The following is a 19,066-nucleotide window of genomic DNA, read 5'->3' as shown; positions in this document are numbered from 1 at the left end:
AAAAAGAGAAAGTCCACAGAAATCTTTATTCACTGCCTTTTGAAAGCTTTAAATTGGTTTGAATTCCACGACAATGTACAGTCATGTATGTCCATCATGTATGAATCAATGCATGAATGACAGGGCTTCAGTTAGGATCCCCCCGATTTACCTGCACACCCGAGCAAAGGGGTATTCTCTGCTTTCTGTAATGAGGACATGTCTTTGTCACAGCATCACTGTTTTAGAAGAGGTAAAGTCTGCTGATGCCCTGTCACAACCCTCAAACAACTGTGTATCTCAATATGTCCCCCAACTTTGGGGACATGCAGGACAGACAGAATAGTTATGTTATTTGTATGTGTGTGTGTGAGCAGCTCACTGTATAATTAACAAACACAATGGCATATGGCATCTGACAATCTTTAAACATATTTTAATAGTTTGTATATTCAACACCAGAATGCCTGGAAATATGTTTTAGAAAAAAAAATTGTTTCCAATACTGCACAATTTATCAAGATTGTGGAGAAAAATATATAGTGTGCTGCAATGGTTTTCCACTGCTGCACACACTCTTCATTCTTAAATAAAGTATCTCATCTATGTCTTATTGCATCTCTGTTAATATCAAACCTTGAGGCACTTAAACACTGAGATATTCTTTATGAATGCATTTAACACAGTGGTAGCCATCATATATACATACACAAACAGTGAGTCCCCCCCATGTGACATCAGTCCTATTATGATTCCGGTGACACTGCAGCCTGTTGCTTAATATACGCTGTATATGAACTAAACAACCAAATTGAACACAATATACAACTAGCGAGTTGTCTGATCACCCCTCAAGACTAACAGCTGAAAATAACATCTGAATGTCAGTTCTTTTCAGGGACACAGCAGCACATCAGTAAGTCATTATTGCCTTCACTACGTATGCATCATAGATGCATCTATGATGCATACAAGGGGATTAGGTGAAAAATACTTTCCTGAATACTAAATTGAGATATTAAGATCAGAGTTCATATATTATTTATTTTTATTGTAACGATTTCTAAATGTATTTTTCTGCACAAATTCTGATATTTCTCTCCCTATTTCTAACATTCATGTGATGATTCTGACTTTCATCTGACTATGAATATAATTATTCATTATTAATTAAGCTATGGCCCTTAACCTCTGTAAAGATGGTTACATCCTTTCAAGCACAGCTACTACTTGCTTTGTTTCTCAATCACAGTGTTGCTAAGGACATGTAAGTCAGTCTAAGGGAAGTAGACAGGGTTGGCACATTTATGAAGGAACCTGAACCCTCCTGCTTGAAGACAAAAGCTGTATCCCATCCGCATACTCTCCACTAATGCTATGGAATGATGTGGAATGTGTACATGTTGGAAAGTTATTAAAGTGAGATACAGTCCACACTGTGAGCAGTAAGCCTAACATTTCTACATTTTTGTGTGATGTTGATCAACACTTGTACACAAAAAGAGAATACATTGGACAGTGGTATTAAAGCTCAGACAACAGGAACAGGTGTAGTCTACAGCCATGCGAGCAGCTCAGAGACAATGGTAACACGCTGATGTTTAGCATGTTAGCATGCTAACATTTGCCTATCAGCACCAAACATAATGTACAGCTGAGGCTGATGGGAATGTCATTAGTTCTGCAGGTTTTTGGTCATAATTTAAAATAGAGGGAATATCAGAGGATCACCACGGTTGTTACAAACCATCCTGAGTGGGACATGAATGTCTCATGGATTTGATGGATCCACCAATTACATGTTGAGATATTGAGAAGTGATGGACTAACTGACCAACTGCCATCACTAGAGTGCCACTGCTGGCATGGCTGAGAATTACACATTATTTCCTGTCAGTACAAATGTCTTTGTGTTCACTGGTGGAACAACGCACTGTCAACTTGAATACAACATGTTTACATCATAGTACTAGCATATAGTATGAGACTGGGACACATATCCTCTCAAACAATCATCAGTGCTCAGGAAATGTTAAAGGCAGAGTGACAACATCACTGTCAGCAGTGTCACTATGAAACAAGATTACAATAAACAGAAACAACTGTAATCACTGGAGCCAGACACTTTGGCATGTTCACTGACATTGGTCACACTCAGTGCGGATAACTTGCTGGATATAGTCAACTCTTAAGAAATATTTCCATCTTTAAAGAAAGATACCAGTGTTTAGCATTTATTTTTTTAACCACTTACTAGAAAACACATTGTTGACTTGATGCTGGCAATTTTCCGAAGTTTGAAGTGTTGTACATTGAATGTGTACAGTATCACTTGCTTAGGTTTGGTAACCAATCACAATGAGCACCAGCTCTGTGTTTGAACTGTGTGACACTATTGTTGTAGACGTGTTTGCTGTGATGATCCTGGGATTTAAGAAATTCAAACCATTGGCTGCCCTTAGCACAATACAACAATATAAGACACTAAGCTATGCTTTGGGATGAAAGCATCCAGAATCCACAACTATTACTTAGTATCTCATAATTATGAGAAAAAATAATTCAAATAAAGGAATTAATTATGAGGAAATCACATTGAGGTTGTCATCTCATAATTACAGCTCTTGTAAGTATGATGTACTAAGTCATACTTATAAGATATACATGTTATTATGAAATACTGAGTCAAAACAATAAAATATAGATCTAAAATTATATTTCTAATTACAAAATATATGGCCTTCAATGTTTTTCTTTGGTGAGTGCAATAGGCTTACTTTGGAAAATGGTCAGCAGCAGTGTAAAGATTTTAGTAGTAAATGGCATAAATATGCAAAACACATTTATATTTCCATGTCTGGGGCCAATTTACTTGCAATACGGTTCTATTATAATTATTCGTCTTATTTATCAAATGTTTTAAAATGCCATATCAACACAACAGAGAACAATGGCAATTCTTATTCTTTGTAAAAGTCAGGAATCTTTAGTTTGAATTTTGAGGTTGAACTGTTATTAATGTGAATATAAAGTGAACTGATCCCAGACCTGTAATAACCCAGTAATGTGTCTTTGCCTTCTTAAAAGACAAAGTCCTCCGCAGCAGTCTGTGACAGTCATGCAAATTCAGAATGCCCCTCATTTACAGCAGATATGTGAGGGGCCATTCAATTCATCAATTCATCAAACTGATAATAGACTGTGTCATTATAACAGTAAAAACACATCTTATAAAACAAAAGTATACATTTACAAATGAAGACTGTCAAGAAAAAAAACAATTTACAATCACAGCATATTAAATTCCAGTGGCATACAATCATATTATATGTATTTCCATAAAGCATAAGATATGTCATTGTAAAGAGTGATGGCACTGAATTGTTTAAACCATTCTTTGTGTTTTACAGTCTCAACCCTTTATACAGAACTACAGTGTGAGCTATGCTTTTGCTTTTTAATCTGTTGCCAATATACTGACTGCATTAATCATAAAGCCCAACAAGACAGAGAATGAAAAGCTTTACTTTGTATCTTTTGAACTGGAAGACATTTCCCAGTGAATACGCTGGCAGTAGCAGATGTGTTGTTTCCTGTGAGTCTCCAGTATCTGTCCCAGCATCAGTGACAACATGTCCTGCTGAGCAACACAGTGAAGCCGCTACCTGCTCACACATTACATGAGTTATACAATGGGGTAAAAAGGACTCCAGCCCCACTGACAGATCCAGGAAGAATGTAAAAGGACATGCACAACATATCTTTTCCCATTATATCAACAAATGCAATCCAATAAAAATCTCATTAATCTCTTTGCAGCCCAGTTTGTGGCTCTCCAACACCACAGTCCTTTGACCTGCAGGACACTCCAGTCAACCTCGAGAAACATCAAGAATGTGATGCAATATGTATGATGTTCGGCTCGGTAGGAACAAGTACTGATTAGCACTCAAAAATAAAGATCTTCAAGATTTATTACCTTTCTTTTTTTAATGGCGGAACACAACGTGTTACCAGAGGGCACACTGCTGAAACCTCATACTGATGCTCTAACTGCCTCTGAAACCCCGACAGTGCCCGACAAGCTCTCTGTCAAGCTCTCCTCTTTCATTCTTCACACAACTACCTCTGTCAAGTTAGAGGTTGTGACGGCAGGCTGTTCACTCCACTTCTAGTGAGGCGTGCAGAACAGGCAGTAATACTTTAGCCTTTAGATGTAGTCAGACGACACGTTAGTTTGAAGTGTGAATGCAGTCATGCCATGAAGGTCATAGCCATAGCAGAGAGGAACAATGATTACAGCAGCCAATCCCTCTGAAGTCTAATCATTTCTTTTCTTTTTTCTTTTTCAAAATCCGAACCTATCCTTTACTTCAGAGTGACACTTCTGTCCCTATTGATCTTAATGAGTTCACAATCTCAATAAAAGAAATTGATCGGAACATCTTCAGAATATCTATATATTTGAGAACAAAGCAAAGCTTTTCCCCATTTAAGTGAGTCTATTACAGTGTCTATGCTTCAGGGAAGTGTTGCAAGTCAGAGCTGTGGTACTTGAGTCTTGTCTCAGTCTTTATATCAACAAGCAACAGTAGAGCTAATGGCTATAGTAAAGGCAGAGTTGTATGAGACAATATGTTGTTCAGTTTGCAGGCATGTCACTTGACAGAACAAGCTGTCCGTCAGGAGCAGGGTTGTTCAAACACACCTTGTAGCCTAAACTAGAGATTATTAAGAAAAGTAGTTTCCTGTAATGGTAGGGGTCGCATTCTACTGTAGAATGGAACATTTACTCTCTGTACTGGTTCCCCTGGTAACCAGTCAAAGCCACAGAGTGTCAAAGTACAAGAAACGTAACATTTTGGGCACTTAGTAGGCTGGGAAAATGTGAATTATCTGACTTGTGACTTTAAATAGTTCTCTTGACTTTTGCTAACGTACTTCAAAGAGCTGTACTTGTGTCTGGGCCTGGATGGATGAATGACTGCGATGGCAAGGAGTTTGTCCAGTTATTTGATTTGGATAGGACTCTGCTCCACATCTTCTTCCCTCAGTATCCATTGCATCCTTCTCGTCCCTTTATCCATCCTTCCAGTCGAGCCTGCTCACATTGTACATCCTTCCCGACATCTTCACACGCCAACCGAGTAGTTAGCACATGTTGCACATAAACTTGGGTGTTTGTAGCTTAATGACTTTACATGTTTGCCCAGTGTTAGGTAGAGTTGCTATCCTTTATGTGAGTATTACTGCAACCTCTCTGACAGTGTATGTATGCCATGTACTAGATGTGTCTGTGTATGTTTTAGTGGTCGTAATGGGGTAGAAGAACAACCTAATGTATATTCTCATAGAGACATTGTGTTAAAGCACACAACATTCATATTGTGTTTGTTCCCACACAGTGTGTGTGTGTGTTTGTGTGTGTGTGTGTGTGTGTGTGTGTGTGTGTGTGTGTGTGTGTGTGTGTGTGTGTGTGTGTGTGTGTGTGTAGTGTTAGAAAGCGGTGCTGGCCATGCTTCCTGGAGCGAAGAGTCTGGGTATGCTGTCCTGAGACGTCTCCACATGTCTGTGGGCCATCTTCCCCTCCTCGCCTGCTCCACACAAATAATTATAGGGAAAAAAAAGTGGAATGCAAGAATGGACAAATGAATGAATGCATCGGATAAAGTAAAATGGTGGAAAACAAGCAAGATGTATATTTGCAATTTCTGCCTTAACTAGTGTCTTATGTCACAAATATATGAATGAATGGGAAAAAAAAGAATGGATAAAAAAAACGAAATATATTAATACATATATAAGTTTGAATCATCGTCATTTAAGGCACATTATTGTTAAAGTTACATATGGATAAGAGTTTATCCAGTACATGTATTTAAGCCGTCATTCTAACTAATATGAGGATTATTATTACCGAGCACAAGCAGCGCTTGTTTGGCAGCATCTCGCACTTCGTCCTTGTCCGTCCGACAAAGATACACTAACTGGTCAATGCTTTCTTTGGCCTGGAAGGACAACAGATAGCATGCAGCGGTCCGCATGATAAGGACATACTCAGACAGTACAAACAAGACTTTATGATCATTAAATGTATCACTGTCGTGCCATAAACTACTGCAGATTAGTATTATGATAAGAGAACACGCTGTATGTGTTTGTACCTTGAGACAAGCTAAAGCCTTGCATCCACACACTCTGGTGTCCACATGCTTATCTTCCAGCAGCTCCAAACAGCTGACCAGAGCCTGAGGAGAGAATGTGCAGTGTTGACTTCAGCACTACATCTCTCTCACACACACACACACACACACACACACACACACACACACACACACACACACACACACACACACACACACACACACACACACACACACACACACCTGCTCTCTCTGCCTGGGCTGGGCAGCCAGGCTCCTCAGCACAGAGCTGGCAGAGGCTGACACTTTGCCTCGTGGGTCTTTCAGTAATTTGGCCACAGCAGTGAAGTCCTTCTCTCCTCAGGCTGCAATCGGCAGGACGCCGCAGAGCGTGAACGATCACATCCTGATCACATGATGCCAGGCTCTGCACTAACCACACTGTGAGAGGGATGATATCACTGAGTGCCGCCACAGATCACAAGCTATTTATGAATTCAATTAGCTGTGTGTGTGTGTGAGAGAGAGAGAGATACCTTCTTCTGCCAGCTCAGTGATGTGTGTTTCCATGTCACTGATGCTGTTGGCCTCCATGTAGCTCCACAGCTGGAACAGTGTCACCATCACTCGGTCTCTGTTGCCACCCCGCCGTGGTAACCTCTGATCCAGCACTCGCTCAACCAGGTACAAGAACACTGCGCACACACACACACACACACACACACACACACGTTAACTTGGCACACACACACACTAACATGTGCAGTACAAATGCAGGTGTTGTTATACCTGTGTCGGCCATGATGCCGGCCCTCTCCGGCAGTATTCTGGAGTAGACTGCAGATAGCGTAAGCAGGACGCTCTCAGCAGAGACGCTGTACACACTGCCCTGCCCCACACACTGTTGCCATAGTGACACAGCACCCACGCACAGGCCCAGCTGTGGTATCACTGTGACGGACGGAGAAAGGACAGAGTTAGTCTTTTATTTTTGGTTGGAGCTTGCTGAAGTTTAAATGGTTCCTTTAGTTGTGAGCATGAAAGTTCATCCATGACCTTGTGAGAGGAAATCATCTCCACTTATTAGCTTTTTGTGCTTGAAAGCTTTTCCACACATTTCTATGCACAAGGAAACATCAGCCACAGACAGAAACACTAACAGGGGACCAGGATGCAAGCATAGAAGCTTTGTTTGTGTCAGGTTTCCAACACGCACTGTGTCTATCCACATCGGCAACACACACATTTTTGCCATTTTAATGGATTGCAAAACCTTTCCAAAGACGTAATCTAATCCAATCTTACCTATTTTTTTTTATTTTCTTTATTCCATATTGTTGTAGTTACCGGTATTTGTTATTCCTGTTTCCTGCAATCCTTGTAGACGATGAATTTAACATATACATTCTTGCCATGATTCTTGAACACAATGCACAGTTGTGACGAAATTTAGATAAAACTCAGATTGATCCTGTGAAACTGTGACTTTAAGAGGAGCAACAGCAACATGATAGATTTTAATAGCTGTAACTTACAAAGGCTGTCCATCACTATGTGTATTTTGATGAAAATCCAGATGAGGAAGCACAGTAAAAACAATTAATTTGAATAAATAACACATTTAAAAGATTATGCAGGCTTGGTGGACGTATGTTCTAGTTTCTTTTCTGTGCAAAGCTTTGAAGTTTAATGTGCTTTGATCGGTGCCTGGATCTCACAGCCTATGTTCAGCAGTGATGATCAGGGTTCATACTATGGACAAGAGTGTGGTCAATTTAATGACAAGGTCATTTACATGTATCACTTAAATGCAAGTTATCTGACTTTCTACCAGGCTCATCAAACTCTTCAGTTGATCCAAAATGCAGCGGCACATGTATTGACAAGGAAACGGGATCATATTACTCCTGTATTAGCTGCTCTGCACTGGCTCCCGGTAAAATACAGAATATAATTCAAAATCCTTCTCCTGACTTACAAAGCAATTAATGGTCAGGCTCCAGCATATCTTAAAGATCTCATAGTACCTTATAAACCAACTAGAGCATTACGCTCCCAGACTGCAGGGTTACTTGTGGTTCCTAGAGTCTCTAAGAGTACAATGGGAGCCAGAGCCTTCAGCTATCAAGCTCCTCTCCAGTGGAACCAGCTTCCAGTTTGTGTTCGGGAGGCAGACACACTCTCCACATTTAAGAGTAGGCTAAAGACTTTCCTTTTTGATAAAGCTTCCTCTCTCCTCCCCTCCCTCTCTTCTTCTCCCTCTCTATAAGTTTTTCCTTGTGTGGTGTGAGGGTCTAAGGACAGAGGGTGTCATATCCTGTACAGTCTGTAAAGCACACTGAGAAAAATGTGTCATTTGTGATATTGGGCTATATTAATACATTTGATTTGATTTGATTTGATCAAATCAAGTATGGAGCAACATGCACCGAGTACTTTTTATTCACTTTGACTTTTCCATCTAGCAACCTGTAGCATGGACAATCTGAATCTGACCTGGAGCTGGGTCATCACTGAACACAGGGCGACACTTGGTCCACCATCAGTGGAAAAAGTAACAAGATAATAAGGTTTCAAATCATCATTTGCTGTTAGTGGAAAGTATTTGACGCCTTTGTGATGATCTAAGGGCTCGTCTGCATATGGAAGTGATGGCTGCATGTAATGTTATGTACATGTACATTATGTAATGTACACATTGGTCCATCAGGGATGTATAGACACTCGAGCTGACCTTCAGCAGGCTGTCTGAGGCGTCTCGGGTTGTCCTTGGCGATACGACGGATGATTTGGAGGATTCGAGCCTCTCTCAGCAGTCTGTCCAAGGCGTACATCTCTCCACACCGCAAGGGACCAAACATACCCAGACACTACAGACAGAATGTCAGGTATCACAGTGAAACTCTTCAAAACAACAGTAAATCTTTCAAACTTAAACATGTGATCATCTGTAGTTCACCTCGAACAAGATGTATATGATGCAGTTTCAGTGATCATCAAAGAATGGACAAACCGTAGATTTTATTTCCACAGACAATCTGCCTTTCCTGCTAAAACATTTAGTGTTACAACTATCATCAATTATGACATTACTCCTCTGCAGCTGCTTCATGTTGTACTTCAACAGTCACTGCAGTACTGCAACTATTATTACCATAACTACCACACACAGAATGTATTACTTTAGGTTACAAAGACATTTCACTTTCTTTTGAAAAAGTAATGACAACCTCTATTAATACTTCAAATGACCATCATAACCAGAGTCACTATGTACGGGTACTTAAACTATTATAAACACCGCTGTAACAAGTGCTACAGCTCCTTCCACCTGCTTCTTTAGAACACATCTTCAAATTCAAGTTGTTGAGTTATGGAGATGAGAAATAAAAATACTTTTGTTGTCTATTCATGTAGAAGGTGCTGCTGATCGATTGGCATCGCAGGCATCTCTGCTAAACTGGAACCTTGACTGACTGACTTCAAGGTAGCATCAGCAGCCAGAGACTTCTATGTGAGTGTGGGAGATGATGAGGACAGTGTGGCGGCTCTCTTACCAACAGCTGAGTGCTGCAGTTGTTCAGGTGGACCACCAGGGAGCAGTCTAAAGTGGTGCAGCCTGTGGTGAGGGGGGAGGTGGGGCTATCCCAGCCTCTGTCCTGTAGAGACCTACCCACACACACACACACACACACGCACACACACACGCACACACACACGCACACACGCACACACACGCGCACACACACACACACACACACACACACACACACACACACACACACAAAATTGTAATAACATGTTCCATCAACACTGTCAGTGTCAGGGCTCAACTGGACTGAGCTTCTGAAGGTTCAAATCAAGTCCCTACAGTTCACTTCATTGTTACTTCTTCTGTGTTGCTCATTTGGAAATTAGGCTCTCAGCATGGTAAATACAGAATAGTTAGCATTTAGCTCCGCGCACCACTGTACATAAGTACAACCTAACAGTCTCATGTTGAGTTTCCCTTGCTAATATTAAATAATTTAACATATTCATGTTTTTTTGTTTTATTCCTTCAACTAGCCTGCTTTGATGTTTAAAGTAGGTTAATGAACCATCAGCATGTTCAAATTAAATGGCATGACTTTAATGTTACTACTGGTGTTGAAATGATCCAATAAACTGGATTAGAATCTGTATCAGTATCATTATGACAAAGATCAGGTATGACTGCACTGAATAATGCAGAATTAATCCTGTTTCTTAGTTGCTGTCATTATACAATTGTAATGAAACAACTTTATAAACAATGAAATTAAAATCTGAGCCTACAGAGGATGTGGGTGCGAGGTAAGAAATTATGTGTAATTCCAGCCTTAAGTTATTACACATAGTGAGGCAACACTGGAAACCAGCTGTATGTTTTCAGCTAGGAATCAGAATCTATGTGGGGAGAAAAACTGTGGAATAAGTTACAACGAAAACCAGCTGATATGATACTGTAAACAACAGAGAGGGCAAACATTTTGAGACATCAAGCCAGGAAAATCATTTCTCATGGAGTCATATTTCAATGTTGTTTTGTTATTTCTTCCAGGCTGCTCTCACAGCTGTCTGTGCTCTAGTGAGAGTACAACACAGCTCCACTAGATGGCAGCAGGACACTTTAATGCCGATGAGAAGAGGAGCCAGATGTTACTGGATGTCTGCTTACTATGAACACACGTGCAATAACAGAGAGGTTATTTATTTGATATAGGAACACGTCTTAAATCTATGTATGTAATATATTCTGACAGTGGTGGTGAGGTTTCAGTATCTTCACCAACAGTTCATTTGTCAGCACTGACCTGCCATTTCTACTCTTGTCGCCTTTCTCCTCGTCTTCCTCCTCCCAGTCAGACGTGTTGAGGAAGTCGAAGCTGCACAGAGCCGTTTCCACTGTGAGGCTGACCACGCTGGGAGAACGGCTGTGTCTACCGCCCTACACACACACACACACACACACACACACACACACACACACACACACACACACACACACACACACACACACACACACACACACACACACACACACACACACACACACACACACACAGTCAGGTACGTCTTTAGATGCCCACAAGAGTACATACGTATGCACAGACTCACAATCAGATTCAGCTGTAAATATCAAATTGTCACATCTCTCGTCTCACTTGGCAGGTTCATCTGATATAAAGACAGCGTTTCTAAATAAAATCAAACATATTTTGACATTTCAGTGAAGACATTTCTTTTTACTGATATATTTGTGATACGCTAATACTGCTTGATAACATTAATCAGGCTACAATTACAACTATATAACCAACTTGAACGTATCACATTGAAGCTAGCTTTATACAGAGATGGCGATATTATGCTCAATAATATATAACAAAACCCATTCATTTGATCTTTCTAGCTTATAATTATAATATTATATTGCTACTAACTTACTTCAGGGACAGGAAAGGTTAACTTTATTTTTTACCGTATTCAGTTTTTTTTATCACGCAATAACAGAAGTTGAAATTACTTTTCAGATTTTACTAAAGTGTATTTGTGTACTGAGGGTGTATTTCTATCAGAATTATTTTATTTATAAATGCATAGTTCTTATTTATACTCTTTCACTGCTTAGGTCAACCCTTTTATAATATACTCTTTTAATATATATTCACTTGTACTATTTATAAATTGACTGATGTTGTGTTTTTTAAAAGGCATGTAAAACATGACATGTTGCATTTCTTCCGTATCTATAGAAAGAATGTATGTGATGTACTGTGCAAAGCTTTTGATGATACTGAAAACATCAAATGACAACACAAAATAAGCAGGGATTTTATGATATTTCTTACAGAAGTCCAGACTCTAGGACAGTATTCGTTGCGTTTCTATGAGATGTAAATAAATCAATGAGCAGTAAATCATTGCTGAGCTGCACAACATACCAAAAACAGCTCTCTCTTTACGGTGTCCCACAAGGATCAATGGCCCGCTGTTATTTAGTACACTGCAATGTCAACTTTTATACTGACGGTACCATCATGCATGCCAGGCCTTCTCAGGATTACAGTCTCCATTTGATGGCATTTTGTATACAGTATGTAATGTATGTATGTAAGGGTTAGCAATTCTTTTCACTACTCAGAATGATGTATTTTATATTGACTTATACTTTGAATAAATACAATTAAATAAGAGATCTCAAATAAGAACTGGATAAAAAAATAAGAGCATATATTAAAGTTCTCGCTCACTCACGCTCACAGAAGGTGTCGCTATTTGTATTTACATAGTACTTTAAAATGAGAATTTTTGTAGTGATTTGCCATGTTTCATTTTCTGTTCAATTTGCACGGAATAAAAAGATTTAAGATCCTAGGAAGTGACGAGAAGCAGTTACATTTACTCTGTTATACACACAAGTTGTATTTGTGGGAGTAGTTTTAATGCAGCATACCTTTTACTCTAGCTTGGGTAGATATTGAAAAATCATTACTTTTACTCTGTTAGATTTGAATACATTCATTGTGCTAATTATATTCATATTTCATACATTTATGAGGCTGGACAAAGCATCCTTAGTCTCACTTTGATTCCACTGTTAGGAGTAATGCTTTCAAATAGCTCTAGAGCACATATGTCAGAGTCAAGGCCCGCGGGCCACATCCGGCCCGCGAGAAGGTTTTTTACGGCCCCTGGGATGATCTTGATTTATTATTAGAACCGGCCCGCAGCCCGCAGATCTTTTACACGCACCAATACTACATTTCCCACAATGCAACGGTGACGCACCGAGCAGTAGGCTGCTTCATTTCAATATTTATTGGCACAGCAGTCGTCAGCATCACAGTAAAATTAACTTTCAGATACCCATCAAAAATGGCAAAACGGAAGGTGGACACTGAGAACCGGGGGTTTCAAACAAGGTGGGAGTCGGAGTATATGTTCACGGAGGTAGCTGGAAAACCTGTGTGTCTTCTGTGTGGAGAAAGTGTGGCGGTACTGAAAGAGTATAATCTGAGACGACATTATGAAACGAAACACGCGGACAAAAACAAGAATATGGACATGGAACAAAGGCTACAAAAGGCAGAGGAATTAAAACGAGGCCTCAAATCTCGACAGGCTCTGTTCAAAAAAGCCAAATCACAAGGCCAGGCTGCTGTCAAGGCCAGTTTTATTTTGGCAGAAGAGATCGCTAAATCAGCCCGGCCATTTACGGAGGGGGATTTCATCAAAAACTGCATGATTAAAGTTTGTGACGAAGTTTGCCCAGAAAAAAGGCAACTCTTTTTAAATGTGAGTCTGAGCAGAAACACCATTGCCGAGAGAGTAGACCAGTTGTCCATCAATCTAAAAGAGCAGCTTGTGAAAAAGGGAAAATATTTCATTGCATATTCCTTGGCTGTGGATGAGAGCACCGACATTTCTGACATTGCCCAGTTGTCAATTTTCATCCGCGGAGTGGACTCCAGCCTAAGCGTGACAGAGGAGTTTTTGGCTTTACGTCCTATGCATGGCACAACTACGGGGCATGATTTATATGAAGAGGTGTCAAGATGTGTAAATGAGATGGAGCTGCCTTGGGAAAAACTCGTGGGTTTGACAACCGACGGAGCACCTGCGATGTGTGGACACAGGAGCGGACTGGTGGCGAAGATACGGGAAAAGATGCAAGAGGAAAACGCGACAGGTGAGCTGACAGCTTATCATTGTATCATACACCAGGAAGCGTTGTGCGGTAAAGCCTTGAAAATGGAGCATGTAATGAGCATCATCACGCGCACAGTTAACTTTATCAGAGCCAAAGGTTTGAATCACCGCCAGTTCAAGGCATTTCTGACGGAGTTAGAAACGGAGCATGGTGATTTGCCTTATCACACAGAGGTGCGATGGCTAAGCCAGGGAAAGGTGCTTCAAAGATGTTTCGAGCTTCGTGAGGAGATTTGTCTGTTCTTGGACAGCAAAGGGAAAGACACAACACAACTCCGAGACGAAATGTTTCTGTGTGAAATGGCTTTTCTGTGTGACATTACGAGTCATCTGAATGCAATGAACTTGCAGCTGCAGGGTCGGGATCATGTCATCTCTGATATGTACAGTACAGTGAAGGCATTTAAAACCAAACTGACTCTGTGGGAGACGCAGATGCGGAAAGAAAATTTGAGCCACTTTCCCAGCTGCCAGACCATGAAAGAGAAGCTCTCTACCAGTGCGTTCCCGAGCGCACAGTTGGCTGATAAAATAGGTATGCTTGCCGCTGACTTTCGACGCCGATTTGCTGACTTTGAAGCACAAAAAAGCAGGTTGGAACTGCTCGGTAACCCATTTGCTGTTGACGTGGAAAGCTCACCACCAAACCTCCAAATGGAGTTGATTGACCTCCAATGCAATGATGCACTGAGGGCAAAATATGCGGCAGTGGGTGCTGCGGAGTTCGCCCGTTTCCTCCCCGACACAATGCCCCAGCTGCGCATCCAGGCTGCTCAAACGTTGTCTATGTTTGGCAGCACATACCTGTGTGAACAACTGTTTTCTTTGATGAACCTGAACAAAACATCACACAGAAGTCGACTTACTGCTGAACACCTCCACTCAATTCTGAGGATTTCCTCAGCTCAGAGCCTTACCCCGAACATTGATGAACTTGTGGAAAAGATGGGACACCACCAAGTATCACCCTCAACCTCAAACAAGTGAACATTACTGTGCAATCACATATTTAGAGTTTTTACTCAGTTCAAGTTTAAAAGTTAAAGTTTAATATTTGTTTTCACTGCATGTTACTTCTCCTTAAACAAAGTGTTGTTTTTGATTAATAGATTTTTGCACTTTATTTTATTGTATTTCAATCCAATTATATTTTAAAAATATTTCAGTTGAGTGGATGATAGAAAATTGCTATTATTGTTTTTTTCTTTGAAGTAAATTTAGCCCACTTTTGCTAAAATAGAAAATATAGGCTACTGATGGTGCCTTGAATACCGGTTTCTTTCATTTAATGTTCATGTTATGGGGATTTTTATATAAAGGAAATTTGTCTTTTGTGTCTGTTGAAAATTAAAGATTACTGACAGAGCCATAAGAAAATATTGCTTTATTTATCTGATCATATTGGAATATATTTGTTAGGTTTTCAGTAGGTTCAATTAGGTTCACTAGACTATATGCGTCATTTAAAAATTTTTCAATGAACATTCGAACAGTCCGGCCCTCGGCTTGTAGCTAAATTTTTTATTTGGCCCTCCGTCCATTTGACTTTGACACCCCTGCTCTAGAGCATCTAATACTAGCAGAGCACAGAGCACAGTGCAGAGAGCATAGAGCGCAGTGCAGAGCACAGTGCAGAGCGCAGTGCAGAGAGCACAGTGCAGAGAGCACAGAGCGCAGTGCAGAGCACAGTGCAGAGCACAGTGCAGAGCGCAGTGCAGAGCGCAGTGCAGAGCGCAGTGCAGAGAGCACAGTGCAGAGAGCACAGTGCAGAGCACAGTGCAGAGCACAGTGCAGAGCGCACAGTGCAGAGCACAGTGCAGAGAGCACAGTGCAGAGCACAGTGCAGAGAGCACAGTGCAGAGCGCACAGTGCAGAGCACACAGTGCAGAGAACAGTGCAGAGAACAGTGCAGAGAGCACAGTGCAGAGAGCACAGTGCAGAGCGCAGTGCAGAGCGCAGTGCAGAGCGCAGTGCACAGTGGTATGTCTGTATTTTTTTCTTTTTTACTTCTATTTGATAACTTGTGTTTGCAAAGTAACAGCTACTTTTAGCTGAAAGCAACTTTATCGTTCCTCCCACATGCTCCATCCTCACCTTCAGTGTAACCTGCAGCAGCTTCAGCTCTTGTTCCAGTATTTGCAACTCAGGGAACTGTCCTCTGTAATCATCCAGAGAGGAAACTACAGCTGACAGGGCATCTTCCAGCCCACTGTCCACCGGACTATCACCCTCACTGGACAGACAATCTGCTCCTGCACCTGGCATCTCCTCCTCCACCGACACCCGCCGGGCCACATACGTCACATCCCCGCTCTCTGGGAGTATGTTGCACTTTAGCTCTGGGTGTGTGTTCATTAGTGACAGAGTGTTAGGGTCCGCTCCTTCATCCCTGGGAGAGGAGGGTGTGAGGACAGAGCTGCATGTGTCCTGCTGCTTGCTGTGTCGATGTTGATCCGTGACATCGTCAGCGGTTGTGTTTTCTTGGACGACACCGAGCCTTGTTGGTGACAGCTCAGTGTCTGTGGCAGCAGAGCTGGGCCGCTCAGGATTTCTGCTCGGCATCTCCATTTCAATGTCATTGATGGAGAGCCCGGAGGCCAAAGACATCACCTCTCCTGATTCGACTGGCCTGTCCGTGAACATGATGCCATCAGCACTGCTTTCACTAATGTGGCTCAGAGAGCGCGAGTAGCTGCGTGAGGCGTGGCTGTTGGTCAGCACCCCGTCCTCTGTTGCTATGGGAGACCCTTTCCCTGTGTCCTCTTCCTCACTTTCAGCTTTTGTCATCACAGTGACTGTCCCCTTCTCCTCTACCCTGTAGATCAGTTTATATATCAGTTCATTATATTATTTATAGAACACAACACAAATGTAACAAGTCATCAGTCAATAAAAAGACTGAGAAAAAACTAAACCTATAAGTAATAAGACCTGTAATACGTAGAATTCTACCAAACCAAAATCAAACACTACCTGTTGCTCTGTGCTTGGTGTCTGGATGTGTTGGGATCCTCACTGACGGTGCTGATTTTATGGGTGGAGTTTGGAGTGGAAGAGGAGGAGTCTCTGGGGCAGAATGAGATGTCTGGCCGTGGGGAGGAACTTCCACTTACAGCTGGCTGGATGTCTGGTGTCACCATCACGGCCTGCAGAGAGACATGGACACACTGAGTCACTGACACTCAATCTCTTCAGTCATTAGAGCAAGTGTGACAAACACCCTCGTCTCTGCTCCCTCTGATGCTCCCCGGTGCTGAACAGGTTGGCTGCACTACTGAACCAGATCAAAGCGTGGCACTGCTGCCTGTACGCAACACTTCTGGACTTAATATATGAACTACTGTAAGCTGTATTTCTCATGTTTTCCTGTCACAGCAGATGTTAGATACCAGTACAGGCGTTAAAATGTGAGACTTGACATGCAGTGTGGGGTGCTGGATCTGCAGGTGAGCTGCAAAATAAATGGAAAGATAATTAGAAATGATGAAAAGATGAGTTTAGTGCGATGAACATTCTCAACTCTAAGAAGAGACTGTTCCAGACTTTGAAATGTACGTATGAACTAAATGCAGCATCACTGTAGACTTTAGTCCCTGAACCGAGGAACAATTAATGTGCGAGTGAGATCAGTTTGGACATAAACTGTGAAGAGGTCACTGCTGTAATATGGAGCGAGGTCGTAAAGTAATCTAAAATCAATTCTGTATCTTACAGGCTGCAAGTGGATGTGTGCTTTGATACAGAAGGTCTCATGCACATAATAAGGTGTGGACAACATGCATTTGTAAGTGATGCAAAATGGAGATTGTTGTTATTACATCTCCCTAAATTAATAATGTCACAGTTCCTATACTCCATGTTAATCCATGTGTTTGTAACATCTGGATTCACACACTCACACATGTATACATACTGGAGTTGCACAATACTATGCCTTTATGTCTAAGCTTCCACGACCACCCTGTTCCTTCAGGCGACCCATTTTTAATCCTATGTTTGACCTGCCAGATAAATTATGTGAACATCTTTCTACATCAGCTATACAGGAGTACAGCAACCAAGGAAGTATCAGGTAAGGCCTGCATCCTCTTTTTGTTGATTGACAATCAAAGGCCTTTCTTGTACGTATGGCCTGTTAGCAGCTGGTCCAGCCGTAAAACTTAGCGGTATTAAATCCCAGAGACCAAAAAAACAATCCTTATACCAGTGCTACTTGTGCTGTGACAATAAATTACATCCTAATCCCTGTGGAACACGCCAACCACCGCCATCACTTCTGGTTTAGGACCGACATGGGTAAGGTTAGTCAGTCTGCGGATGGCAACAAAGGATGCAGCCTGAGAGGAAGTGCTGCAGAGAGGCCTACCAAGCAAAAGCAAACCATGAATGTTTGCACTTGATGAAATCTTATTTCTTTGTTAAAAGTCAAAGAACTATATCATAGACGCATAAATGACAAGGTGTAGTTTAGTTTAACAAGCCATCAGGGACGACATACTGTAGATCACCATGATTGAGCAGCATGCAGAGAGGTTTCAACAGGAGAAATAGTTAGTTAGATTCCCAAAGTGTCCCTTTCCACTCTCGACCTAGCTAACCAGATTCTGTTGTGTGTTACCTTATGATGTGTAGAGGTGCGTAGCCCTCCTACAGAAAGCCGAGGACTGGAGGAGTCATCAGAAGATTCCGATGAATTAGACCAAGCTGTTCCATTCTCTAAGTCTTCATGACGACGAAGCATGTTCTGTAAGAGAGCAGCACTGTTTGAGAGGATGGACTGATGGACAGAGGACCTTAGAGGTGGACACATTCTGAGGACTAATGCACTGATCACAATAGTGTCTTCCAGATGGTAAACAAAAGGTTGTTTGAGATGTTTGGCGAGACCTGTAGTTGTTGAGATTCATATGCTGGAAGCAAGCTGTACAACAGCTGTCAGCGTCCCCTGCGACCTGTAGTACAGGCTGACCACGCCCTGACTCCAGCAACGATTGATATCAATCTCAAAAAGAAAGTGAATAAACGTATTGCCCAAAACTACTCCTTTAAGGCCCTTATCATGTCTGTAGTGATACAGACTCATTTAGCACAAACTAGCTGACACAGGGGTCCAGGGGCAGTTTCCTACTTTGCCTGGTTGATAACCCAGCCTTGCATAGAGCCAAGACTCACTAATACAGAACATATGATTCTGGTATGGACTGTATAGG

At 41.5% G+C, this 19,066-nt stretch overlaps 1 protein-coding gene across 1 annotated transcript in view; it reads right to left on the bottom strand.

Moving 5' to 3' along the window:
- Positions 1-7: 7 nt before the first annotated feature.
- LOC115009270 (rho family-interacting cell polarization regulator 1) overlaps positions 8-19,066 on the bottom strand; it is a 38,940-nt gene continuing 19,881 nt past the window's right edge. The window contains 13 exon segments of the mRNA XM_029433148.1: positions 8-5,573; positions 5,897-5,987; positions 6,144-6,227; positions 6,366-6,464; positions 6,466-6,563; positions 6,659-6,817; positions 6,912-7,073; positions 8,857-8,992; positions 9,680-9,791; positions 10,958-11,091; positions 15,951-16,671; positions 16,830-17,002; positions 18,475-18,600. Coding sequence (XP_029289008.1) covers positions 5,476-5,573; positions 5,897-5,987; positions 6,144-6,227; positions 6,366-6,464; positions 6,466-6,563; positions 6,659-6,817; positions 6,912-7,073; positions 8,857-8,992; positions 9,680-9,791; positions 10,958-11,091; positions 15,951-16,671; positions 16,830-17,002; positions 18,475-18,600 — 2,193 coding nt within the window. The 3' untranslated portion in view covers positions 8-5,475.

This window comes from Cottoperca gobio, chromosome 6, assembly GCF_900634415.1.
Source record: "Cottoperca gobio chromosome 6, fCotGob3.1, whole genome shotgun sequence".
NCBI classification, from domain to species: Eukaryota; Metazoa; Chordata; class Actinopteri; order Perciformes; family Bovichtidae; genus Cottoperca; species Cottoperca gobio.
Note: the sequence above shows the minus strand (reverse complement) of the source record. Positions and strands in the feature narration are given on the sequence as shown.